Genomic DNA, 27950 nt, shown 5'->3' with positions numbered 1-27950 from the left:
TTTAATATTTACTCTCCTATTGGATGAAACTCATGTGGATCTCACCACTTTATGTGAGATTCATTTTTAATGTGCGGTATCCACATAGATTTCACCCAATAAAGAGTGAGTGTTATAGAGAGGGTTAGAAAGAGAGTGTTCATAGACTTTTTGTTGTTGAAACTAAATTTAAGTAATTTCATATATGACCTAAAAAATAAGAATTTGAATTTTATTTCCCCAAGTGAACATTGCAATCTTTCGATACCTTACCTGAAAATTGGTTAGATTTCAAATTAAGCATGACATTATTATTGATGTCAAACACCACAGGGTTCGCTGGTCGGAACCCAAGTGATACTTCATCCAAGTTATCCAGCCTCCCATGGTCTCCTAGAGTTATGCGAGGATTTTCGTCTCTCATTTCTGACTTGTCTGATGAATAGTCTTGAATTGGGAAGGATTCCTTTTGCTGTGTCCTTTCTCTTGCAATTCGGGCTTCTTTCCGAAGTGCTCGTTCAATTTTTTCTATGTCTGGATCGAATTGCAAAATACTTGTTTTGGTATCACATATGAAACAAACTACACAAAGTTCTTAGTATGACAGAGTCAATTGAAATATATATTTTTTTTGGTATTTTTGGAATATTTAAAAACAGAAGAAAAAAAATGACAGAAAAATAAATAACATATACGAATAAGTAATTCAAATTGCTTAGTCGGAAATATCAACAATCCCCAGCAACGGCGCCCAAAACATGATGGTCGTATTTAGGCAAGTGTACCAAATCGTTTACCAAGTAATAACGTGATAAGTAGAGGATCATATCCACATGGATTGTCATTTCAACCAAACAATTTGCGTTACTAATTTGGGAACAATAAAAAAAAAATAAAAGATAAGGATTTAGAGTTTTGCAATTTAATTTGCGTCAAGTCTATTTCAGTATTTAACGGTGGACTATTCAAGTGATGAGTTTGTTGGACTTTACTACCTATCATCTATCAAGTTGTGTCTGCTGATCACACAGAACAACACGTATGGGGTCTTACTCTCTCAGAGATGTGAGTTCTTTCCCCTCTAGCTTTAAGTTGCAACCATTACACCGGAGTTCCTACGAGTTTCAGTGCTTAGAGAGAGAGGTACACTTACGCTCCGAGGTTTACACGTAGGTTCTTACTTTATTTGAGGTATTTGAAACAATGACGGATAATATGTTTCATAAATTCAGAGTATCCTAAAGGTATCCTCGCCTATTGAATCTTAAAAGTACATAGCACACTCTCTCTCTCTCTCTCTCGGTAGTTCTACAAACGGACAACCCAATCAATGTCTACCTTAACAAGGTGTGCGGAGAATGAAGTTAATGGATTGATTTAAGTCGTGAAGTCACATGTTTTCTTGATTACTAACTAGTTACTTCATGATTTTTGAAGGTATGCACCAATATTAGGTATGTCGCCTCCTTAAGTATCTTTCTCTTAGGGTTCTGCTTTATGGCTTGTTTCCCTAGTTACTAATTACTTACTTCCTAATTAGACAGCTATAAACCAATATTAGGTATGTCGTCTCCTTAAGTACCTAGTTATCATGGTTATGCTTCAGAGGAGACAAATCTTACGCACTATAGTAAAATTAAATAAAATTCAAGAAATAACTGAATAAAGACTTTAAATTAAATAAATATCCAACAAATAGAATAGAGGTTCATCTTAGAACCCTAGCCTAACAAGATTTAGCTACCCATGGTAACTAAAGACAAATTACAAAAGAAATAAAACATACCCTAGAGACTTGGAGTGAGGAGAGAGAAACTCCTCCCTAGAAGCTCCAAGTGCTTGCCTTCCTCTTGAACCGCTTCGTTTTGAATGAGAAATTATGAATTAAAGGCTTGGTATTTATAGGGAGCATTTCTACCTGAAGTTGGGCTCAAAGACCAGGTTTTTTCCACTTAAAAGTAGCAAAAATCAATCATGTCTGTTTTCAATCGTGCTTAGTGCATAAAATGCATCCTTAGGGCGCCCAGCTCATGCTCAAGGCGCATGAGAGTTCGTTCTGGTGCATAAATTTTCATTTCCTCGTCATTTTGGGTGTTTGCTTCCATATAAGATGTGTTGGGACCTAGAACAAAGTTTCTTTCTCTGTAATATCTTATGAGACCTCTTGAATCTTCATTCTTGATCTTCCCAAGGTCTTCACAAGTCTCCGGATGTCTTTCTTTGTCGATTTGCATGATTTATTTGTGAATTACATCAAAACACCCTAAAATTTATATGTTTCTTGAAAAATAGAATTACATGTTTCGAATATAGAAAACATTGCAAATGTCCCAAAATCATAAGCAATTGTTCTAATACTCATCTATTCTGGATGTATAATCTACTGAAAATGACTAAAAAAAACATGCTAAAAATATTGTAAGATGGTCCGTCATCAAACATGCATCACTATTATCCGGTAAAAAGAACTCATTAAGTCTTTGCATCTGGACTTTATCACCAAACCATGTTACATTCAGAGATAGTATATTCACTGTTATTGTGTTGGCTACGCCTTCTTAGATTTTGTCTTGCGATCTATGTTTTCCATCTCGACAAGCTTTTCGTCATTTGACTATATCCTCATTATTTCATGAAACCCTAGTTTGCTTTATGAATTCCATACATGTGTGACGGTAAGAGTCTTGCATTTGATGGTTCGACTAGGTCTTTATATCGAAAGTCTTTATGAATTTCCATCAATCCTTATACCACTATTGGGTCATACATAGTATAAGGATCATCACACCAAACTTTGAACAATCACACAAGTGTTATTGAACACTGCATGTTAACTCAAAATTCTAAAGCATTATATACGTGTCTTTTCACTTATATAATATTAAGGGTCATGAAATACCTGATACCTTCAAATTTCAATACAATATCTACTATATTTTCTTCCTTAACTGATGTTCTAAGAACACGTGTACTAGTTAGTATTGCCCTAATGTTTAATATCATTTTATTTATCTATCGTGTCACTTCTCATAAATTTTGGGAGTAAATAATAATGGATCAGTATGGTAGTAATAGGAAAAGAAAGTATGAGCAGGTGAGATGGTCCCACAAAGTATAGAGTCAACAATGATGTTGGGTCATCTCATCGAAGAGAAGACAGAGAAAGAGCCGGGCCGTCAAATAGGTTGACTTGGCTTTTTCTTTATCGTGTCTTTCTGTTGAATTTCTTGTCTTTGCGTGTGTACTAGTAGTAGCATAGCATATGACAAAGAACAAAAGAAAAAAAATCATTTTCATCACGTGTAACCTCTCCGTTTTATTCGGGGGCGGTGGCTCTTTTTTCTTCATCCTTCATTTATGAGTCAGTCAAATCCTTTCTTCACGAAACATAGACGAACCAACCCTTCTTTCTTCTTCATTAATGTTATGTAAACCCTTTTTCTTTCTCTAAAGAAAAAAATATAAAGGGAAATAAAGGCTCTTCTTCCTTTATCTCTTTTCATTTTGTTCATTATGTTGTGCTACTTGTTATATTCCACGTTTATACAACAATATTGTACTATTGTCCAATTCTTTAACTCCTCGGGATTGGATTTCTATTAGACTATTCATTGATTACGCTATTGTGGAAATTTGTTGGCCACAAGATACAAGCAAAATAAAATATAGTTTGTTTAAATAAAAGAGATGCACTTATTGTAACAAAACAAAAAAATGTTAACTTGTACCATTACAACAACGTATTAAGATTTTTATAAAGAGTAAATATTATTAAATAATATTAAATTTTAATCTTGTGAGAAATAAATTGTACAATTTTTAAAACATAATTTCTATCTTTGATATCTTAACATGTGTCATAAGGGCATAAGTCAACATTTTCAATAAAAAAATGCCCTTATTAATATAATATGATATGATTATAAGTTATTGAATTTACGGATGAAAATAAGCAAGACTCGTAGATAAGATGCAAAATAATTTATGTTAAATTTAAATTAGACCTCGATTCTTGAATTGGATATCAAGTTTTTTTTAAATAAAAAAAAAGTTTAGATTAGACCAAACTTTTTTTTAAACAATCGAGAAGATTGAGATTTTGTTAGAAGTTTATATAGTAAAAAAAAGGTAATGTTACGGGCCAAGCCATAAAAATAAAAGTCTTTTAAGTTTACAAGGCCGACATTTTTTAGACAAATGTGAATGATATCTTTTTGTTAGTATTATTATATTAAATTTTATACATCGAATTAAATTATAATTTAGCTAACCTTTTAACTATTAACCTATAATAATTTTTGTATATTTAAATCTATGATTATTATTATTATTATAAACTAAAATTGAAGATTGTTTGAGATGTAAGAGTGTCTCATTAAATATTATTGTTTCAATCAGATCAAATTCAGATGGTTAGATAATTCTTACCTTAACTTAATCTCATTAACCAATAATTAGAGAAATGATACTGGGTTAAAAAAAATAGAATGATGATAATTTGACATCAAAATTTCTAAATCAAATACAACGTTTTTCAATCATTATATGTATTTTTAAATGCATGCATATGAATTGTAGAAAAAAAAATAGTAAATAAAATAAAAATATATATACGATATCACATCACATACGTTGTTGAAATAAAGATGAAGTTAACAATTTCCCTTAGATTTTATTTGTTTTGTTGTTAGAAAAAGGATACTCTCCTAGCTAGCTAGGAGTAACACAGAGAAACACACAGTTAATTTACCAAAGACAAGTGTAAATTAAATGATTGCCAAACTATGGACGTGTGGTTGTAGGATGTATGTAGTATTTAGATTTGTGACATTTTCCAACCTGACGCACCATCTTACGCAACAATTTGGGATAGTAAAAAAATAATAATAAATATCGTGGAATTTTCTAAAAATCCAAATTTCATTTTCCATCTGGTCCACGTTCCTTCAATTCCAAACTCTTTTTATACCCTAATCCATTGCACTATTGAAAGACTTCATCTACCTCTCCCTCTCTCTACTCTCGCTCTCTCTCTCTCTCTCTCTCTCTCTCTCTCCTATTCCTTCAACATATCTCTCTAGCTATATCTCTCTAATCTCTATTATATATTATATGGACAAAGCATGGGGTCTAGCTCTTGATACTTCTTCATCTTCTCCAATTCCAATATCTCACTCTCACCCTTTTTTACCTTCTAAACAACCATCTTCTACTCATACCAACGATAGAATGTTTCCTATTCTAGGATTTCCTGTCAACCTTACCCGTAACACCAACGGCGAAGACGGGGGTGACCGGAAAATAACCGGTGAAGTTGATTTCTTCTCTGAAAGAAACAAACCATCACCTTCACATGAACACAACCAACATGTTAAATCCAACATCATCAAAAAGGAGATTGTTTCAACCGATGAAAAGCCTTCCACTTCTAATATCCATGTTAATGTAAGCTTCCTTATTAATTTCTCATTTCTTTCCAAATTCAATGATAAAATATTTCTTTTATGTACTAATTTAAATTATTTTTTTGTTCAAATATTATAGACTGGTTTACAACTTGCAAACACCGGAAGTGATCAATCTGTAGTGGATGATGGAGCTTCATCTGATGCTGAAAATAAACGCGCCAAGACTACTGAGGTACGTAATTTAGTGCATGTTTGTTTATCAGAATTACTGTAGTAGATGATAATTGATGTATAAACTTGTTTAATTTAATTCAGCTTGCACAATTGCAAGTGGAGCTTCAACGGATGAATTCAGAGAACAAAAAGCTGAAAGAGATGCTAAGTCATGTTACCGGTAATTACACGGCTTTGCAGTTGCAACTTGTGGCATTAATGCAAAAGAATCACCACACTGAAAATGAGGTAAATATATTATTCTTTTTTATGTTCATGACATGTCAATTTAGTAGTACAATTAAGTTTGACTTTGTAAACTCAAAATATGGAATTCAAATCTTATATGAAAAAATTGTACAATTGTCATAGTTGTTAGTGTTAATACTTCTTTGACATAAATGACCTGCATGAGATGTTAGTATAATAAATGTAGAAATTTATTGATTGAAAATTATGTCAATTTATTTTTCAAAATTGTGAAAACTAATTTTTCTTAATATATATACTTGCTATTTTTAGAATCTTTAAGGGCACATGTTAGTGTTATGACTATGACCTTGAATTATATGATAGATTGATAACATGTTAATAAACTAATATTGTTAAATTTCAGGTTGTTAATGCAAAAGCTGAGGAGAAAAACCAAGGTGTTGGTGGAGCAATGGTACCAAGACAATTTCTTGAGATAACTAATGGAACAACAGAAGTCGAAGATCAAGTATCAAATTCTTCATCTGATGAAAGAACAAGATCAAACACACCTCAGATGAGGAATAGCAATGGTAAAACTGGTAGGGAAGATAGTCCAGAATCAGAAACACAAGGCTGGGGTCCAAACAAGTCTCAGAAAATATTGAACTCTTCCAATGTTGCAGATCAAGCAAATACAGAAGCTACAATGAGAAAAGCTCGTGTCTCCGTTCGTGCTAGATCAGAAGCTTCAATGGTATGCATTCATTAACTACTAAATAAATCAAAATTGATTAAGGCTCTTGATTAGTTTTCTAACTGAATTATATGATGGATAATTGCAGATAAGTGATGGATGCCAATGGAGAAAATATGGACAAAAAATGGCTAAAGGAAATCCATGTCCTCGAGCATACTATAGATGCACTATGGCAGTTGGTTGTCCAGTTCGCAAACAAGTGAGTTTTCTTGTTACTAGAGAAATACCGTGTCTGTCTAATATGAACCACTAAAAAAATAGTCCAAATATTGTTTTTTCTAAATTTAGTGACGAAATTAGAGATAGGTCGCTAATTATTGATGTTTTTTTGTTAATAGGTTCAACGTTGTGCCGAGGACAAAACAATATTGGTAACAACATATGAAGGAACACATAACCATCCACTACCACCAGCAGCTATGGCAATGGCATCAACAACTTCAGCAGCAGCAAGCATGTTACTATCAGGATCAATGTCAAGTGCAGATGGAATAATGACACCAAATTTATTAGCAAGAGCTATTCTACCTTGTTCAACAAGCATGGCTACACTTTCAGCTTCAGCACCATTTCCTACTGTTACATTAGATCTCACACAAAATTCAAACCCAAATCCATTACAATTTCAAAGACCTCAACATGCACCATTTCATCAAGTACCTAGTTTCTTTCAAGGACAGAATCAGAATTTTGCACAAGCAGCAGCATCACTTTATAATCAATCAAAATTTTCTGGTCTTCAATTGTCTCAAGAAGTTGGTTCTTCTCATTTAACCACACAAGCTTCAACCCAACAACAACAACAGCCTTCTTTAGCTGACTCGGTCAGCGCCGCCACCGCTGCTATCACCGCCGATCCTAATTTCACCGCTGTTCTCGCAGCCGCTATCTCCTCCATTATTGGTGGTGGCCATGCAAACAATAGCAACAACAACAGCAATAGCAGAAATACAATTAGCAACTTTTCAGGAAACTAAATATTCCTTTGTTCTTAGGTTCCTTGTTTTTCAGATAAATATTATTCCTTTTTAAAATATATATATTATTCCTTTTTTTTTTTTGTACATGGGGAAAGTGACGTCATAAATGTTCATATTTCTTTTTAGTCCATATGCTTTGGGATTGAGGGGATATATAGCAGATTATATAAGAAAATATTCACTTCAATTTTTTGTTATATTTATCTATTTTTCACGTTGAATAATAATCTAGGATATGTTATTCAAAATTCTTAGAAAATATGTATTATCTCTTTTCTTCATTTGTTTTTCATCGTTATCTTTCCTTATCTTGGACCATATCCTTTCTGAAAAATATTGAAAACAACGTACATGGTAACCCATCTACTAAACAACAAAACAAGAGAAAAAAAGAAGAAAAATGTGAAGAAAGAGCCAAGTGAATAATCCGTGTATTTGCTAATTAAGAATATCCGAATTTTTCTATTGGTCAAGAAATACGGCTATTACCAATATTTGATATGGACACGTTAGTGTATGGTAGGAAGTAGTAATCCAAAGTTGGACTTAGCTACCCTAATTGTAAGTTGAATTTTAGTCCAAAGTTCCGTCTACATTGATAAATAAACTAAATATAATTCTTCTTCTTTTTTTTTTTAAAAAAAAAAAAACTATATATAAATACTCTTATGATATTGGTTTCTTTTTATGACACATCTATCTATAATATTGGTAATCTCTAATTTTATATGAGATGTATGTAGGAGTATTTACATAAACTAGTTTTTCTTTTCTAGTAAAATAAGGTGTGTATATTCTCCCATGTTAGATAAGTAAAAAAGTTAAATCTCCCAAATTCTCCTAAATTGTAAGATGTTTTGGCCATTTCACACGTATTAAGAAATGTAATTAATATTGTGTGAGGAAGAGAAATTATGAGTTGTTTTACAAAATTATCCCTAATAAATGGTATGGAAAAGATAAATGAAATAATTGAAAGAAGAGAGAGTAATTAATAGTTAAGGATATAATAGGAAAAATAACATAAATATTTTATTGGTATTGTAAAGTGACATATAATTTAGAACAATTTTTTTTTCCAAAGCGACATACAATTTGGGACGGAGGGAGTAAAAGTTTGAAACAAATTTATTTGATTTTTTTGTTTAAAGGAAGTAGTAGTACTAGCTAGGAGATGTGGGGGCAATGGAGTTTCTTAGTAGGTTCGTGTGCTCTTGTTAAACGTGATAGTAATAATGATAATTGATTAGAGATAGATAAGGTCAACTTAATCAATAAATATAGGATGTGGAAATTGAAAAGTGAGTTGGTGAGCGTTGATTGGAAGAAGAAGTAGTATACAATTTTTGACTTTGTGGGGAGTTATAATGGTGGTCGCGTTCACGTTATTGCCACCTTAATACCCGTTTGGAGTAATCATATTCATGTGAGGGTATTTACGTTAGGGGATGTAACAAGACATAACATAAGGACATGTCACCTTATGGTGTTGTTTACGCAGTTGCACCGTACTATATATTTGCACCGTACAACTTAGTCTTCGTTGAGTTTCATTTGACTTTATCCAAATCAAGGCGGTGACTTGTGTATGATTGGTTCTCTCTCGTTGAAGGAGAAATAGGAAATTGCTCTCTTCTCACAAAAAAAAAAATTGTTCACTCTTAATTAAACTTTCGAAAATACCTCTAATTTAAGTCACGTGTTAAATCCAATGTAACTTATGTTATGTTCGCTACATTAATACATTTCATGTGAGTTAACTCACGTAGATTATAATCCAACATAAATTAATTCATGTAGGTTATACTTCAGTGTGAGTTAACTCATGTTCGTTAACTCATTTGAATTAACTCGCATGAAGGATATTTTGATCAGTTTATATAAAAGTGAGCAATTTCTGATGAAAGAAGAGCAATTTTTGGAAGCCCAAGCTCAATAATATACTACTTGTGAAACACCCTGGAAGTTTGCTCTTTTAACTCCTCGCAAATGCTCAATCTTTCGGTTCGTATCTTTCGAACGTTGTTTTTGGTGTTTATAAATAATACCTCGGTATATAACTATTGAACGTTGTTTCCAATATTTTTTAGCAACTATGGAGAGTTAAAAGAGCAAACTTCAACATCCTTTGAAGATTACGTGTTGGGTTTGAAAGAGAGTGGTAGTCCTAAATTAATTATAAATAGGTTAAATGTTTTATATATTATATACTCAACTAATTTTGGATGAAGATGTATCGCCTTCCTCTCTTATGATATACAAAATTCGCATATGCAAATTGACTATATGTGTGCGTGGCTCTAGATATTAAATATTGTTAGACTAAATTACAACAATTAAGAAAGTTAATAGTAGTATTAATTTGATAACAGTTAATATTATTTTTCCAAATTTATCTTTCAAGATAAAGGGTTCATTTACGTTCCATCATAATATTATATTGTTAAAAAACGAAAACTCAAAAGTTGTTTTATAAAAAACGATATTTAAAAAAAAAAAACTTACATTTAGAGTCGAAAATAGAATAATATATTGTATTTCTTTCATGTAAAATTATACACTATATCCGCTTACCTCTTACTAGCCCTAATCTTCTACTGTCTTGAACGTTAGAATGTTTATATCACTTCCTATTAAAAGTTAAAGTCGTCGTCTCCACGGCTCCCCCACACTTCAGCATCTCCGACCACCGTTCTAGATCTACCTCAAATCAATAACAAAATAAAGATTAATTAGATTTTCTTTGAATGGGTTCATGTGCTAACATGTGAGGAGAAGACTAGTTTCATAGTTTGTTCCTTTTCAAACTCTGTTCAACATTAGTCGTGAAGTTTCGATGGAATACAAAATTGAGATCTGTGTGCTATGAGAACAAGAAAGATACGATGCATTTATTGAGTTTGATTTTATTTGGATGGACAAAACGTAGTACACTCTCTTCCATTCAATTAGTACAAACAAAACAAAAAAATAAAATGTTTAACTATTTTTACTCTATCTAATGTAATGATTTCTAAATATTTTTAAATTCCTTTTAGAAAAATGAAAGTAATGCTTTTCATGAAATAATTGCTATAAAAAAAATTAATTAATTTGGAGGATGTAATTAAATTTTTTACGCCTAAGAAAATTAATTAAGTTACCATGAACCGTCTTTTGTCAACACTCAAAACACTTTATAACATTCTTTTTTTATTGGATGAAATCAATGCAAGTTACGCCACTTTAAATAGGATCGATTTTTAAAATGTGAAACCCACATAGATTTAAGCTATAAGAGCAATGACAATGGAAAAAATCACTACACTTATTCAATATAACTTTTTTTGTCAGGTAGTTTAGAGGTTAAAATTTAAATTTTTTTAACGTAAATAAATTGGTTGTTTGTGGTTCAAACCCCATCATCTGTGTATATTATGCAATTATTTAAGAAGCATTTAATCTTTCTAATCTAACACCTCAAAAAAAAAATCCCAAATGGATTGCACTAATTATTTTATATTATCTATTAATAATTTTATGTCATTACATTTTAATATTCTGATATTAAAAAAGTGTAGATCATGTGGAGAGAAAAAGTCTTATTCTAGAATCTCATTTCGATAAGTATTTTTTTTCTCCCTAATTGTGATCATATTGTGTTTTGTGAAGTGAAGACTCTCCCAGGTGGTCGATGAGTGTTAAAAGGATAGTGTTTCTAGCACTATTCTTCAACATAATATTTTAGTAAATTCTTATGTATGCTGGAGTTTGGTTGAATACCGATTAAATTCATTCAAAATTTGATTTTTTTTATTAAATAAATTAATATAAAAATATGACATAATATTGAGTAATTGAATGATGAATACATAGCCAACCAATTATTTTTTTTAAGAAATACCAAACCAAAAGGGTACCATTGTTTTTACCTAATACTTTTACACATTGGGCGATTAGTTGTTTTTGTGCAAAGTGACTTATAGACATCTAAACAGTGATTTTAACTAAGTACAATGTCTCCCTAATAAAAAACTAAGTACAATGTCATTCAATGATTATAATTTTATTTTAATAATACTAAGTTGTAGAATATAAAAAAATAAGTATGACATACATATACATTAGATTCAAGAACTGATTGTACTTCTACAAATCGTGTGATGTTAGAATTATAGTAAGTTTGACAAAATCATGTTAAAATCATAGTGATTCATCCTAATAATTCTGCTAGATGTGGGGTTCTCTTCTGATATTTCCATACGTACTGTTCTTTTTGTGGCTATATATTCCCAAATTTAGTTCACAAAGGCTGAAAATTACCCTAATTCAAGACTAGTACAACATTTGACAAGATTATGTATTGACCAGTCTATAACACAGGAAAGCTAAAACAAAAAATGAATATCTTCAATCGGTGATATGAAAAACTCACTCTATTATAATGTGCATTTGATAAAGATTAAAACTAATCTAAATATTCAAATTTCCGAATTCCATGTTAAGGGTTGCACGAGGGTGAAGAATCAATTAGCCTAAGCCCTTGCACTTGTAATAATGTAAATAAACACGATAACATAAATTATTATGCATGGCAAGAAGGAAAAAGAACTGCATATTTGCAAGGAATACCAAGCTTTCTTGAGTTTGAGGGTTTGACTAACAAGCTTCTAGAAGTCACAATTTTAGAATCTTAATTAGGGACGTGAGATTCAACTCCATTCCCAATTCTATTTAGAAACACAGGTATTCCTACCTTGACTGCAACTCTAACCATAACATTGTCATGTTATTTTCAATCTTCAACATGGATTGCCCAATATTACTACTCCCTATAATATCTAGATACTATACCAGATATATTTCTGATTACGGGTTCGGTGTAAGCATCACTTTCAGAATCCAAATTATCACGGCAAATAGGATTTGTCAAAAAATAATAATCTGAAAATAGGAGTCAAATAATGAATATTATTAAATTAAAACTAAATAATAGTGATCTTACAATTATAATACAACAAGTTTTATCCCACTTAATAAAGTTGGCTACATGTATCAAACAACGTCATAATGTTCTATCATATATATCATATTTCAATCCAAATTGTTAACCTCTAAATCTTTCTTAATAGTTTCTCTTATAATAAAACAATTAAATTATTCCAAAATATGAAAAAGCTGAAAAGTGGGGAAGACTGCAATTTAACCCTTTCAATACTCTCTAAAAAGGTTGCTTTGTCACAAACAAGACCAAACAACATGGGATCATCACCAACCTTCTCCAAAGTAGACTTAAATCGTGAACAACAAAGAGTGTACTAGATCAATCATGGGATAATTAGCAAGGGGAATGAAAGGTGGGAAGCGCATCATTAGATTTAACTAGACCAAAATAAATGAACCATTGCGAACTCTTAATCCCAAAGTTAATTCTCTTTTGCCAAGAGTGATACAAGACAAAAAATGCAGTGAAATTATTAGACATGTGAAATCACAAACAGCAATTAAGATTAACCCAGCGTTCTTGACTGGTGCAAATGACAAATATTAATGTGATGAAAAAGGATGGGAGGTATCCAGAGCCAAAAACTTCCTATTTTCATGCAAAGTCGAGCCCTGTCCTTCTAAAATGGCTACACATTTCCAATATGATTTCACAACGAAAGGCTACTTACTACATAGAAACAAATCATGCTTTGATCGGCTCAGCACGTGGCCTCCATAATCCAAGCCTGTACTTGTGTGCATGTTTCAATATTAGCTTCCTCTGCAAAGCAGAAACTAGTTGTGAGAAAGTTATCAGTGGACTAGCTAATTGTATGTCATGTGGCCAATCATAATCAAAATAAAGTCGCTTTAAAATAAAGTCACTGATAATATATTTATATACCTCCATAGCAAAACAGGCTTATGCCTTGCAGGATGAAAGTGACAGTATATAAATAACCTTAGTTTACAAAAACATGTGTATCATATTCTTATAGCAAGTTAGTAACCAGTCTAATGGCTTAATAAAACATCAAGAAGGGATGTCTAGAAATCAGAAATTGTTGTAGGCATTGAGAGGTAATTTTTTATACCCGAACAGTAAAAGCATAAATTATGTCATAGACCAACTCTATTAAAAGTTTAAATTGTCAAGAAAAGGCTCATGAATGACTTTATCATGCCTATGACAATTTACTTATTTAGTAAGACAAAGGAAGCAACATCCGGAGTCCTAAAGACTACCCACACTGCATGCCTTTAATAATCTTGACATCCACTCACTCAATTTTGATAGAGCCATCCAGTTTAATTTTAAAGTTAAACGGCGGATATCTCTGAAGCATGGGTACTCCAAACATGGTTAAGTACCTGTACCGAGTACCCACCCGTACAGTGCTCGTACTGTATGTACTGAACCCTACTCATTTTAACTTGGTTGATTCACCGTAGTGGATGCAGCAAAAAGTGGTGGAAAAATAACCAAAATTATTTTGTTTTTTTATTGTATTTCAATTCTCTCCCTTGATGCTAGAAGTGCGGTTAAATACATGACTAAAATAACAAAAAAGTGGACGAAAAAAAAAACGGAAGCAACATGATTATAGAAGTGTGGTTAAATACATGACTAAAATATGAATAGTATCATACTATTTTTTATCATAATTGATTTTTTTCTAGGTATGTTTTTACAACAACTGTAGAATTCACTTGAAAAATCTTTTTTTTATGTTTTATATCAACGTACCCGTACCTTCATTTTTAAAAATTTGTTGTATTACGTACCGGGTACCGTACCCGTACCCTATCCATCATAGCCGGTTATAAAATAGACAAAAATCAGATTCATCTAGTTTCAGTTTAAAGTTACAATGCCAGTCATAAGAATTACTTACTACTATAGTAACTCCCAACAGTTTTTTCTTTTTTTACAAAAAATTGTGGAAGAGGTGCAACACAAACTAATAATAGTAAAAATCTTATCAAATGGCTTTATCACGCACATGTATACTCGCATTCCATTAGAAACTGGTACCACAATACAATTTAGTTGTAGAAATTAATTTTTATTGATGAAGAATATGTTTACAACAGAAATAGAATTATACATGTTATAGAGAATGCAGAATTCGTACATAAATTAAGCAAAGAGACAGTCTAGTGTTAGAAGACAATTTGATAGGGTAACTGCTGATGCAATCAGTTGTTTTAATATACAGTTATTTAGGAGCAGTTTGTTTAATATGTAGTTATTTGTATGAGCATAGCTATATAACACAAAAAATATGACGGGAACCACGAAAATGCTTAGCTGTGTGCATATTAGTTCAGGATAATTCAATATCTTGCTTTTTTGGCGGAAATCAGGGAGAGAGAGAGAGAGAGAGAGAGAGAGAGGATTGAAATCAACGGTTCGCTATTGAGTCGTAGATCAACTTTCCGTGGTATTGATCATTTCCCTATTTGTATTTCTTAGGAGTGGTTAGGCAGTTTGTTTTAGTGTACAGTTATCAGTATTGATAGGAGCAGTTAGGCAGTTAATTTCCTAGTATTATAAATAAGGCCATTCAGCCATAACTGTGGGGATGATTCAAGAAAAAAGACATAAGAATTAGGAAGACAGGGATGCATTATTAGCACTCTGAAGGAGCATTTGCTCTGGGGTTTCAGAGGGGTTAATCTTCTATAGTATTTCTTTTAAAAGATCTTTAAATTCTGGGTTCCTATCACAATTCCCAAATCTTGGTCTCATCTTGGTCTCTCCCTTTCAAGAAGTAGAGAGCTTGGTCCCTCCCACCCATAACCACTCAACAACTATCCCATATATAATCACTTTCTCCTTTCCTTTCTCTATTTACTCCTAAAAATAAACAACTTAACAGACATAATTAAGATGTAACTGCCCATAACTGTCAACTAACATCTACCCACTCCTCTTATATTATTTTTCGATAAATTAAGAGTGAGTTTATTGTTTAAACAACAAGGAGACTGGTATATCTCAACGCAGTTGGCATCCCCAAGAAACCCCTCCTCTGCCACCCCAATAAAAGTTAATTGAAATTGGCCCATGCTCCTCTTATATTATTATTCTCTAATAAGTCTAACACATTCTTCCGTAGATGTTCCCACAGTTGCACCATAAGTTGTATCGTCTACAAAGATGACCCTACTAAGGACAATAAACTAGTTTTTTTTATGGTTAACATACAAAAGATATTCTAATTCCTAATACGCCAAACTTTATACATAGGCTAAAAATTGCCCTGTTCATGAAGAGTACAAAAATTGGCATGATTAAGTCATTGACCAATCTATAATACAAAGAGGGAAACAAAACTAAAAATGAAAATATTCAGCATGAAATATGAAAAACTCACAATGAATATATCTAGCATTCTTTCATGTGATAAAAGATTAAATCTAATTAATACCAATATTAAAATTTCCAAATCTATGTTAATGGTTGCACAAGACAGGGTGAAGAACTAATAAGTACATGCACTTGTAAATTGTAATAATGTAAATAAACACAATAAGAATATAATTATGCATATGAGTGGCATAGAGGAAAATGAATTACATGTTTGCAAGGAATACCAAGCTTCTTGAGTTTGAGGGTTCGAGTAACCAGAAGCTTCTGGAAGTCACCAATTTCAGAATCGAGCTTAGCGACATGAGATTCGACTCCCTTTCCAATTCCATTAAGAAATTCCGGTATTCCAACCTTGACTGCAAATCATAACATAACCAACAATTGATGAGTATTAAAAAGGCGACGAAAAGACGTTAAGTAAAGGGAAAAGAGGAGGAAGTGTTACCAACGTATGGTGTTGATTTGGAGTAGGATCTCGAAGAAAAGTAAGCCGAAGAATGTGGGTGTGTGGAAATCAAATTAACACTTCCGTTTCTTATGACTCTGTGCATCTGCAACCATAACGACATTGCCATATTGCTTTCGATCTTCAACCTAATATCACGCAAGGACATAAGCCAAATCAGGGAATATAGAGCAGAGCTTTCAAAACCAGGCTACCCAGCCCGAACAGGTTTCGGACTTCATCAACTCAGGATGAAAAACATTATTTAAAAATATGCTGAAAAAACACTGGCCGGGCCGGGCCTGGCCCGGCCCTAAACCATTCTTTCAACAACTCTTGCACATTTCTTCAAACACCAAAAAGACACAATTCCATCAAATAAAACTGACTCATTTTATCATAAAACAATAATCCCAAAAAACAATTAACTCTACAACTACCCAAAAACAAGAAGAACAAAATCACTAAAAATCTCAGCAATAATCTCAGCCGCACAAAACGACTAAAAAGAAGAACAAACTAACACATGAGCAAAAGAGATGAGATTACCTATAAAGCAAAGGGAAAACCCAAACAAAAGATGGTATCAGCGGTCAACCAGAAACTGAGTTGAGAACAATGGCGGTGAGAGGGAGAGACCGATGAATGGAGAAGAAATTTGAGGATTTTGGGGATTTAGGTTTTCATGAAAAAGAGAGAGCACTGGCGGTGTGAGGAGAGTGTATAATTTTATTTTTCTTACAATAGCTTATAAATAATTCAATTTCTTATAAATAAATAAGCTAAAATGTTAAAATGATAAGTGTAGTGCTAAAAACACAGCACAATTATAAATTATATAAAAATTCATGAATCAAATGCATAGCATAAACCCTATTTTGACTTCAAGTTTCAACTAGCAGAATCACAAACTAAACATTAAATATGTAAAGTAGGGTTCAAGCGAAGAACCAAAAAACAATAGCGAAGCGGAAGATTCGATAAACAAACCTGGAAGTATAAGGAGGACCGGGGTGGCGGTGAGCGAGTGATGGGCGAGAGAGCACCGGAATGACGTGGCTTGGCCGGACGGGAAGTGCACGGCGGCGGAGATCGCACGAGAAAGATGATTAGGGTATCTGAAGCCGTTTTTCTGCGATTTTGGAGAAAGTAGTAGTTTCAGAAAGAAAACAAATTAAAAACCGGTCCGGTTCAATTGGTCTGCCGGTATTTCGGTTTATTTATGTTTTATACGGTTCAACGCGTTAAGCTGGTCGATCCGATTTTAATAATATTGAAAAAAGAAAAAATGGTGGCCTGGATTTGAAAACTTTATGAAAGATATACATGAGTTGATTTAAAAGTAGGAACAAAAAATGATGATTAAAAATATTTTTTAGTAATAAAACTCGATGAAAAACTTCAGAGACTAAAATAAATAGTTGGTAAACTTTTGTAAGGACCATAAACATATTTAACAACACAAATTGTTTAACACAAGGCATTCACCAATGGGGGATTTGGGTGAATGTTCTCTTTTTCGTTGGAAAGGTTTAATTGATTTGGAAACAACTTAGGTAAATACTACCATCTCCTAACAACATTGCCTTAACTTCAACCTTGAAGATGATGTTGATTTTAAAGGAGGGAGTAATGTCATGATTCAGAATAGCATTTGAGGATATACATTTGGCATAACATAATTGATTGAGGTAAATGGACACATGACTAGTGGTCTTAAAATAAAGAAAAATGGACACATTGTATACAGAGGCGGAACTAGGGTTGGCAAGGGGAGCCACCCCCATTATATATGTGAAATTACGATTATGTCCTTCATTAATACTAATATTTTCCAGTTCAATTTCATTTGGTCATCTAGTTTCTCTTTCATCTGAAGTGAGAACGGAGAACACATTTTCTTTTTCTCCCAACCAACAAAGCAAATCGCCAATCCAGACAACCACACCACCGCCGTCAAACCGCCGCGACCACTCACCTCCTTCTCCATCCATCACTGGCGCATCCTCCTCCATCTTTTGTGTTGTCTAAAGAGCTATCTCTATCTCTCTCCACAAACCCTAATTCTTGTAATGTCAATTTGTGAGTGTACCGTAGAAGTTCCACATACTTGGAATTAACTAGAAAACTTATCTCTAGGTCGTGTGATGTCACACACCTCAAGTTTTATTTTAATTAATTATCAAGGGGTAATCTACTCTTTTTTTCTATTCATACATTTTTCCTCTAAGGAGTTTTTGGTCATTTAAGATTTCAACGAGGCACATCCTATTTTTATTTTAGAATATAAATACATTAATAAAATTTACATCCACCACATTACGTCTAGTTCAAATGAATATGATTTCATACATATACATCATTGAGGATGTGAAATGTATTGTTCCTACAATAAAACATGAGTGTGTCACATGCGTTGATGGTGTTGCGCTTTGATTTTTCTTGTACACTTCTTCTCCAAAATGAGGTGTACGTGCAAAGATACTCTAATGTCAAAGTAAGACACAGTGAAGAGCAAGTGATTTATTGAAGTATGAATTGAGTAAGTGTACCTAAGGGAGGGGGTAATTCCTCTATTTATCGTAGTTTTAGCCATCTATAGATGTGATACGTTCCTTTTCATCTTATTATATGATCTCGTCGTGCTTACACGTTTTTTGGAGTTGTTAAGTAGTAGGAGTGATTGGGGCGATCTCGTCCTTTTCATCTTATCATTGCACCCATGTCAATTGGCTTTCGGCCCCAAAATCATTGGTCTCCGTCTTTTGCACTTGCAGTTATGGTCAACATACACTCATTCAAGCATCATGATTCAAATAAAATAACTTATCACATGAACCATCAACATGTCCAAACTCCCGTGAGCTCGATGCGAAATTCCATCCTTCAATCATGTGTACTCTCAAAGGCCTATATGTCAAAAACCTCCTCACTATACATAACACAAGCTGCAACTGACTTCTTCTTGTTGTATTGGTTCCATGGGTAGTTCCAAGTCTTCATTATCCTCCTTCTCAATGTGTAGGTTTTGCATCTCAACAATGTTGAAGAAATCATATACTCTTCTCTCAAATGGAGAGAAAAACACCCATCTCGAGCACAAAAATATTAGCTAGTTGACGCTTGATAGGATGAAATATATCTTTTTTCGGACTTATTTAAGTGCATATTTGGGTTTATTTTCTAAAGAACCAAAAATGATTTTGAAACTTAACATTGTTTTCTATTGTGTTGAAGAGTTCTTGATTATAACTGATTTTGTTTTAAAAATTGATTCTAACATTTTCTGACTGAAACATTGATTCTAACTTAAATATAAAATTTGCAAATTTTGTCTCCAAACATGACTACAAACTTAATTTTATTGATCAATTCACTTTCACGTAAATGTATCTATCTAATCATAATTTACTTTATCTTAAGCTCACTTTTAACCAAAACCAATTTTAAAATTTAATTTGATCAAAACCAATTTTTATGTTTTTATTTTAATTATCCATTTTAGAGCAGAAACCTTTGTAATATTGAGTTCAACGGAGATGTAAAGGTAAGTAAAACCTTACCAATATTTATATATGATTTGAATTCTGATCCTCTTTGAATAACTTGGTCATTCGAGCTCACTATAAATGTACCAAATCCACCAATTTAATACATACGTTTCATCTCATTTCTTAAACTCTAAAAAGCTTAACTCATAACCACATGGACTCATCTTTCATAATGGTACAAGATATATTAGCTTTATTCTAACTTAAGTTTTGTAATTGGGTCGTGATTTGAACGTTATATTTTTTTTATATGACTATATATATACTAGTGAAATACTTTAGCAACCTTTCTTACTTGCACTCCCAAACACTCCTCAGTGGGGTAAGCCTGCTTACCTCACTCCCCCTCTCTTTTCTATCATTCCTTCACAAGCTGTGGCTTTGCTTCTTGGCAATGTCATACATACTTGCTTCTTCACGCTATGCCTTTTTGCTTTCCCCCCACACTTCTGTTCCTCTCCAACTATATGCTCAAATAATGTTTACCATCTATCTTCTTGCTAATGATGAATTTATTCCTTCACCGTTGAATAAAGAGCATTAAAACCGTGGAAGTAAAAGCAAAACATGTATAACATTTCTATCAACTTTTCATAAATAGTTTAACTTTTTTGACAAAAAATAGTTTTACTGTTAATCAATTGAATAATATATTTCCTTATCTAAATTTATTATATATCACCTTTTAAAACCTCTCAACAAATAATGAGATAGCTATACAATCAAACGTATTAATTTAATTCAATCAATAATTGAGCTTCAATTAAGATCAATTGAAAAGAAACATTCAAGTACAATCTCTAACTAAAATAATCCGATGATTAGGACAAAAATAATAACGAGACATACATTAAGTTATCATCTATCTACACAAATGCTACTAACATGTACCCTAAATTATATTAAAAAAGTCATTCATTCAATTAATTTGAAGTCAAAATTTGTGTTTTTCAATGTAAATTTTCTACATTTGGATTTTTTAATAAGTGTCCTCGAGATACAAGTTAGCAAGACATACAAAGTCCCGATACTTCAAAATGAATGACGTATCGTATCCTTTGCGTATCCTGCACCGATATCTGTCTGATACTTTCCGATACGTATCAGAAGAGTATCCGAAGATTAAATTTTATTTTTTTAAAAAATAATTATCCGATACTTCGCGATACATATCAGAAGAGCATCCGATAATTATCCTGCACCGATACCTGCCTCAATACTTCCCAATCAATGTTAATTAAAATAACTTAACTCTTGAGTATAATGCTTCTTTTTTGGATCGATATAATATAACATTAACAATGTTCCTTTTGGATATAGTATAGCACCGATGGTGCTCGTTTTGGGATATATTGTGTTTGTAATTGACCAATAATCACTCTCTTAATCGACAATATTATCTATATATATATATCTTGATATGCTACACGTCCATGACTGATTTCTTTTGTTTGTTAATATATTTGCATATTAAAAAAATGGTTATAATTATATTGTACATATAATTATATAATTTTTTTTATTAACGTATCACAGTCGTATCCTATCTTGATTTTTGAAATTTTCCCGTATCGACATATCGGTGTAATATCGTATCCATATCGTATCTCTTATCCAGGCTTCAGAGAGAAGACACATTTATCTATACTTATATATAAACGAAATAAATGATATGACTTTTTCACTTTTAATTTTTTTCATTTAAACTATTTTATTTTACTTTTAATCTATCAATTAAAAAAATGTTAAATTCCTTAAAAGAGAAATGATATTTGTACAACCACTTTATGACAACTTTCTCTCTCATATTCACATTATATTTTTACCCTCTCTTCCTTTTTCTCTCTCCATTATTTTTTACCGATAGGAAGAGAGAAAAATAAGATTGTCACAAAAGTTGTTAGTAAATGGTTGTTCAAATATCATGCTCTTAAAATAGGAAAAACACTAAATCAGTGGTGCGTTTGCGTTGGACTAGATGAGATTCCCGTGCTTACGTCATCACGTATTGAAAAGGAAGAATGCATTATGCATTGGCCTCATGCTTATCAGGCACGTAACCATTTCAGTTACATCAAACAACACTTCACAAGATCAACGGTTATCGTAGATTACAGCCATTGCAATCTAAAATCAACGGCTGAAAACATACGGACCCACATAATGAGTACGAGAATAGGTACTAGTTTAGCTGGCCCCACTACACTGCCAACGCAATACAGTTTCTTTTTTGCACCATTTCGCGTTTGGGTTTGCCTTTAAATTCTCTCTCAAACCCAAACCCTTTCTTCTCATTCTCAATTTAATTCTCTTCCATAATCCAATTCTCGGTAATTAATCTCTTTTTTCTTCATTGCATTCCTCTTTTAATTTTTTGTTTGATTTCATAATATTGCATGCATTGTATAATTCATTCCTTTTTTTTCTTTTATTGTACGTTCTTTTGTTTTTCTTTAATCTGATTAATGCGTTTTATGGGTTTTAAATTTAATGCATGTGTGTTTTGGGGATTGAAATGGGTTTATGGTTTTATTTAATTATTGTTATATGAATCGATTACCCACCTTATGTCACATTTATCATCCTATGTCACATGAAAATTTGTTTCGTTAAATCAAAATTGATTCTGGATGTGTATAATGGATTTTGACATGTTTTGTTGTTCTTGAGGAACATTGATTTTTTTTTTTTCTTTTTAATTTGATTTTATCTTGAACTAGAATTTGGAGCTTTTGATTCAAGAATTGATTTTTAGACTCAAATTTATTCCAACTCACTTTTTGTCACAATCTTTACCACCGACACCTCTGATTGAAAGGGTGTGCGGTGTTCGACACCAACACATCACATGTACATTCAATTAATCCAATTTTTCAAAGTTTTATCGCGTGTCCGGTGTTTGTCTATGTCCGTGCTTCCTATGTCATAATCAATTTGACACAAATTAATTTTTGTTGTTGTAGAACTCGATGCATACTAAGATTGTCTACGTATATGTATGTTGCGTGTTGTGTCCGTGCCTGTGTCAATGCTCTATAGGTCATAATCAATTTCTTTGCTGAATTACTAGATGCATACTAATATTGTCCATTGATATATATATTTTTTAATATATTTATTTATTTGATTATTTTATATTTTTATTTTGGTAAAGTTGAAATTTTGTCTGAGATTGAAATTTGGAATTTGGATGAACAGGTGAAAATGGGAAACAAGTTGAATGTGGTGGTGTTATGTTTGTGTTTGTGGACACTCTTGTTTTCTCTTGTTTCCTGTGCACCAAATGAAGGGTTGCGTAGGATCGGTTTGAAAAAGAACAAACTGGAACCCAAAAACTTGTTGGGGTCGAAGGGTTGTGAATCATCATGGTCTTCCATTAGGAATTATGCTTCCAAAAACATCCTTGGAGGAGCTGGAGAAGCTGATGTTGTTGCATTGAAGAATTACTTGGATGCTCAGTACTATGGTGAAATATCCATTGGTACTCCTCCTCAGACTTTTACTGTGATTTTCGATACTGGTAGCTCTAATACTTGGGTGCCATCAGTTAAATGTTACTTCTCGGTGAGTTTTGTTTTAATCCATATGATGAATATGTATCTGGTTTATATATTTATTTATATTCTGATTTTGGCTTTGTTAATGTGTTTTTGCATGTTGGTGCAGCTTGCATGTTTAGTCCATGCTAAGTACAAGTCTAGCCAGTCAAGTACCTACAAGCCAAATGGTTTGTCTTCTTCTTTTGTTTTTTGAGGATCTGCCTTTGTTTGTTTCATTTCATGTTTCTATAGAACCACTACACTGCATAAAATAATTTAAAAATTTGTTGCGAATATCAACGTTTTTGTTTCTGACATTTTGTAATTTGGTTTGGAATAACACAGTTTCATGATTTAAGAACTCATATTTGTTTATTTCTTTGTTTGTTGTTCGAAGTGATTTTTATTTTTTCACACGAGAGTTTGTCTTGTTATTTAGGGACTCATGCTGCAATTCAGTATGGTACTGGAGCAGTTTCTGGCTTCTTTAGCTACGACAATGTAAAAGTTGGCGATGTAGTTGTGAAGGACGTGGTAATGTTGATTTTCATTCCATATTTTGTTTCCTTCAGACGGATAATATGTTGATTGATCTTGAGTATATATTTTTTTATTCCCTTCAGGAATTTATTGAAGCGACTAGAGAGCCTGGACTTACATTTGTCGCGGCTAAGTTTGATGGTTTGCTTGGACTTGGATTTCAAGAGATATCAGTTGGAAATGCTGTCCCAATATGGTATCTGTGCACATTTAATATTAATTTATCATTTTGTTATTGTTTTTTATCTCCATGCCATTACTCATTAGGAGGTATTTTCCTGCCACACAGGTACAAAATGGTTAAACAAGGTCTTGTTAAGGATCCTGTATTTTCATTTTGGCTCAATCGTAATCCGAATGAGGAGCAAGGAGGTGAGCTTGTTTTTGGTGGTGTTGATCCTGCTCACTTCAAGGGCGAACATACTTACGTGCCTGTGACGCGAAAAGGATATTGGCAGGTTGGCCTGACTGTCAACATGTTTATTCATTATGCTATGCTTATAATGCATTTTTTACAATATACTTGTGTTTGCTAAGTTCATTTGTATTTTCTGGATAGTTTGCAATGGGAGATGTTCTTATTGATGGAAAACCCACTGGTAAATATTTGTTTGTTTCTTCGATGACATGATATTATTGACAGCACTTTGTTTGATGCTTCATTTATTCATTGATACTGACTTCATAATACTGCGTCATTCAGGATATTGTGCTAATGATTGTTCAGCAATAGCAGACTCAGGGACGTCTTTGTTGGCAGGTCCAACGGTATGAATAAATGCCTGAAGATTTAGGCCGCTATAGATTTTTATTTCTGACTAGAGTTTATGACCTGCAAAGAATTAATAATGCTTTTGTCATTGAACCTTTGAGTAGCTTATTTGTATGACCTAATATACTTGTTTTTGCTTGTTTAGACTGTAATTACTATGATAAACCAAGCAATTGGAGCATCTGGAGTTTACAGTCAAGAATGCAGGACTGTTGTTGATCAATATGGACATTCAATTTTGCAATTGCTCGTGGCTGAAGTAAGTAAATTACTCTCGTCATAGTTTGATCGATTGGGTTCTTGACCATTGTCATGAGTGTTGTTGACTGTTGAGTGATTGTTCATTATTATATAGCATGAATTTTCTTATGGTTTTCACTTGGTCATGCAGGCACAGCCAAAAAAGGTCTGCTCCCAAATTGGGTTGTGCACATTTGATGGCACTCAGGGTATTAGGTAAGACCCAAAGATTCCATTATTAACTTCAATACCTTACTGTGTCTAATGCTATGAAGTACTGACATAGACACTGGATATGACACTAACACATAGATACCGGTCATAATTTGAAAGAATATAAGAATCTGATTGAGTTTAAGCACATGGTCTGGTGTCATTGTTCGACACTGGCACACATCGGACACCAGACATGCATTTATTTTCAAGTGTCAGTGCTGCATAACTCTAATATACTGTGGTTGCTATTTTATTAAATTCTTTCAATTTTTCCTCTAGTATGGGTATCCAGAGTGTGGTGGAACAGACTGATAGAATATCATCCGGTGGTCATCAAGATGCTACTTGTTCTGTATGCGAGATGGCTGTTGTCTGGATGCAGAACCAGCTGAAGCAGAATCAAACAGAAGAGCGGATAATAAACTACGCCGATTCGGTACTTCAGTTTTAATTTTTCTATTTGAGTTCTCAAGTCCTGCTTCCCCTCTTAACCATAGCCTCGTGATGATATTGCAGCTTTGTGACAAAATGCCTAACCCATTGGGACAATCATCTGTTGATTGTGCAAAGATCTCTTCCATGCCTAAAGTTTCCTTCACCATTGGTGGCAAAAAATTTGACCTTGCCCCAGAAGAGGTATAATTTCAAATCTATATTTACTTTTGAGAAGGCTGATCTGATCATTGACGGTGTTTTATTTTCATGAAGAATTTGCCTTGGATTTGTTGCTTTGTGAATTGAGTAACTTTTCTACGCATGTAATGGCTGCTTTGTTCCATGTTTATCTGTTTCCCTGATCCAATTTCCATTTGCTTTCTTCAGTACATATTGAAGGTGGGTGAAGGTGCTGCAGCCCAATGCATTAGTGGCTTTACTGCTTTGGATGTTCCTCCTCCACGTGGCCCACTCTGGTACATCAAAGTTTAATTTAATTAATGTTTTCAAAATCGCACTAGAGATCCCGGGTGAGACCGGTCATGGTTCAATTTGTTGAACCGGATGATTAACAAATAACTTATTAAAAAAATAAATAAATAAGAAAGGAAAAAATGAACCAGTAGAACCCAGTTCAATCTGGTTAAATTCAATTCTAAGAGACTGAAAACCAACTGCAGTTGAACCAATTGGGAGTTGCCGGTTTTTGGTTGAACCAGCCGGTCCAGTTCTTTACTTGACACATACACTATGACATTTGTTGACCCAAAAAAGAAAACAAAAACACACTATGCATTTTGATTTTATAATAATCACTTAATGGTATCTTTATAAATGCAGGATCCTTGGAGATATCTTCATGGGGCGCTATCATACAGTCTTTGACTATGGTAAACTCAGAGTTGGATTTGCCGAAGCAGCATAGAGAATATTCTCATGCCTTTATTTGCCAGTAGTTGTTTTTTTCTGCTTCAGAAAATTAGTATGAACAAACAAGAAATATCATGGGAAAGATAAGCCTCAGTGGCAACAGTTATATTTGCTTATAATAGTTTGTATAACTTTGCAATCAAAATGAGCCTAAAGTTGTGGTTGTGTATATATCAAATATCAAGTATCAAATTTAATATTCTCGCAGGTCCTTCCCCAGCTATTATATGTAGACTTTAGAGTTATGGGCTTGTGTGGCCTGTGGCCTGTGGCCATTATTGGGCATCATCTATATTATGTACGCATGCTTAGTGTAGATAGAAAATTGCTCTTCTCACTTTTGAAATTGCGCATTCCCTTATATCAGTGCTGACACTTTTAAGATTAGTTGAACCCACTTAGAAAGTAATTGAATTGATCTTAAAAGTGTCAACTGCCGCCGAAAAATGCCACTGAAAAATGCTGAGTGGCAGTTAATTGTCCCTATTATAAGGGAATGAGCAATTTCGTAAGTGAGAAAAGCAATTTTCGTGTAGATATGACTCCATGGTTTCTTATTTTAATCGTATTCTTTAAGCTGTTTCACAATATGCATGTATGATGTGTAAGATGGTTCAAACATGTATCACAAGTATGACATTAGACGTAATACAGGATAAATTTCAAACTAGAGATCTAATATGACTTTAGACGTAAATTATATGACATTATATGTACCAATAAAGGATAAATGTCAACGTTTTTGAAGCACAATTGGTGCCCCATGTAGTCTTCTGCAATAGCTAGATGGGTTGGTTGTGCTACTGCTGATTTAAGGAGTTTTATATTTTATTAGGCATGGAGACGTAGGTCACTCAAGGAACTTATTTTATTTTGACTTGAATCAAGGAAGTAAAATTTATTATAAAATTGATCATATGTATGTAGTCATTGATTTTTTTGTTCTGATTGTATTTTATCAAAATCATCAGTGATGAAATTTGTACATCAACTATCCAAAGTAACTGGTCAAATCTTTTATATTTTAAGGCATGAGATTGACCGTTGACGACTTTTAGTGGGTAGTTCAAAGAGTACGGAAAGGAAATGGTTAATCAAAAAGGGGTGAAAAGAAAGAACAATGGACAGATTTTCATTTGGTTTATTTGCATGCTTGTGAGAATAAAAATGAAAGAATAATTTGTTTTATAAGAACGTAATAAGAAAAATATAACGTTACAAATCACGGGATCAATGAGATGATAAGAGAAAATAAACTTGAGAGCTTGATATAAAAGAAAAATCCTTAGAATTCATAATTGAATGATGTATTGAAAGATGGTGAATGAGTACATTTAAGGATTGGTCTCTATGCTTATATTGCATGCTAAGACTTATAAAAAGAATAAAAAGGGAAGGCGTCTAAGATG

The 27950-nt window shown here is 32.9% G+C and overlaps 3 protein-coding genes across 6 annotated transcripts; 2 read left to right on the top strand and 1 right to left on the bottom strand.

Annotated features, from left to right (window-relative positions):
* The first annotated feature begins 4988 nt into the window (after positions 1-4988).
* On the top strand, positions 4989-7780 carry LOC25486206 (WRKY transcription factor 6). Its single transcript, XM_013607417.3, has 6 exons — positions 4989-5424; positions 5524-5619; positions 5703-5849; positions 6217-6549; positions 6638-6751; positions 6891-7780. The coding sequence occupies exons 1-6, from the start codon at positions 5092-5094 to the stop codon at positions 7527-7529; spliced, it is 1662 nt and encodes a 553-aa protein (XP_013462871.1). The 5' UTR covers positions 4989-5091; the 3' UTR covers positions 7530-7780.
* A 963-nt stretch (positions 7781-8743) lies between these two features.
* Positions 8744-26748, top strand: LOC25486204 (aspartic proteinase). Of its 3 annotated transcripts, XM_039830342.1 has the most exons (16): positions 8744-8748; positions 9107-9109; positions 10387-10390; positions 23068-23433; positions 23536-23596; positions 23848-23942; positions 24032-24144; positions 24238-24406; positions 24508-24547; positions 24652-24716; positions 24866-24979; positions 25112-25176; positions 25456-25612; positions 25693-25812; positions 25999-26087; positions 26452-26748. In XM_039830342.1, the coding sequence occupies exons 4-16, from the start codon at positions 23074-23076 to the stop codon at positions 26534-26536; spliced, it is 1533 nt and encodes a 510-aa protein (XP_039686276.1). In that variant the 5' UTR covers positions 8744-8748; positions 9107-9109; positions 10387-10390; positions 23068-23073; the 3' UTR covers positions 26537-26748. The 3 variants fall into 3 exon arrangements, with proteins under 3 accessions (XP_039686276.1, XP_024633060.1, XP_024633061.1); XM_024777292.2 differs by lacking the exons at positions 8744-8748; positions 9107-9109; positions 10387-10390 and adding an exon at positions 22055-22199; XM_024777293.2 differs by lacking the exons at positions 8744-8748; positions 9107-9109; positions 10387-10390 and adding an exon at positions 22838-22908.
* Positions 12863-17466, bottom strand: LOC25486205 (uncharacterized). Of its 2 annotated transcripts, XM_024775807.2 has the most exons (5): positions 17309-17465; positions 16868-16922; positions 16319-16467; positions 16081-16229; positions 12863-13278 (listed from the first exon to the last, which is right to left on the bottom strand). In XM_024775807.2, the coding sequence occupies exons 3-5, from the start codon at positions 16446-16448 to the stop codon at positions 13201-13203; spliced, it is 357 nt and encodes a 118-aa protein (XP_024631575.1). In that variant the 5' UTR covers positions 16449-16467; positions 16868-16922; positions 17309-17465; the 3' UTR covers positions 12863-13200. The 2 variants fall into 2 exon arrangements, with proteins under 2 accessions (XP_024631575.1, XP_013462870.1); XM_013607416.2 differs by lacking the exon at positions 16868-16922 and having other exon boundaries at positions 17309-17466.
* Positions 26749-27950: the final 1202 nt, after the last annotated feature.

Source organism: Medicago truncatula, chromosome 2, assembly GCF_003473485.1.
Source record: "Medicago truncatula cultivar Jemalong A17 chromosome 2, MtrunA17r5.0-ANR, whole genome shotgun sequence".
Taxonomy (NCBI): Eukaryota; Viridiplantae; Streptophyta; class Magnoliopsida; order Fabales; family Fabaceae; genus Medicago; species Medicago truncatula.
The sequence above is the reverse complement of the archived record's forward strand: the minus strand, read 5'-3'. Positions and strand labels throughout refer to the sequence as shown.

Excerpts from the sequence above, each read along its gene's own strand:
- LOC25486206 (XM_013607417.3), top strand. The coding sequence starts at position 5,092 with ATGGACAAAGCATGGGGTCTAGCTCTTGATACTTCTTCATCTTCTCCA. Across the intron at positions 5,850-6,216 it reads ATCACCACACTGAAAATGAG|GTTGTTAATGCAAAAGCTGA; the intron begins GTAAATATATTA and ends GTTAAATTTCAG. Across the intron at positions 6,550-6,637 it reads CTAGATCAGAAGCTTCAATG|ATAAGTGATGGATGCCAATG; the intron begins GTATGCATTCAT and ends GGATAATTGCAG.
- LOC25486205 (XM_013607416.2), bottom strand. The coding sequence starts at position 16,448 with ATGGCAATGTCGTTATGGTTGCAGATGCACAGAGTCATAAGAAACGGA. Across the intron at positions 16,230-16,318 it reads CAAATCAACACCATACGTTG|TCAAGGTTGGAATACCGGAA; the intron begins GTAACACTTCCT and ends TATGATTTGCAG. Across the intron at positions 13,279-16,080 it reads TTGGTATTCCTTGCAAACAT|AGGAAGCTAATATTGAAACA; the intron begins GTAATTCATTTT and ends TCTGCTTTGCAG.
- LOC25486204 (XM_039830342.1), top strand. The coding sequence starts at position 23,074 with ATGGGAAACAAGTTGAATGTGGTGGTGTTATGTTTGTGTTTGTGGACA. Across the intron at positions 23,597-23,847 it reads AAGTACCTACAAGCCAAATG|GGACTCATGCTGCAATTCAG; the intron begins GTTTGTCTTCTT and ends CTTGTTATTTAG. Across the intron at positions 24,145-24,237 it reads GGAAATGCTGTCCCAATATG|GTACAAAATGGTTAAACAAG; the intron begins GTATCTGTGCAC and ends CCTGCCACACAG.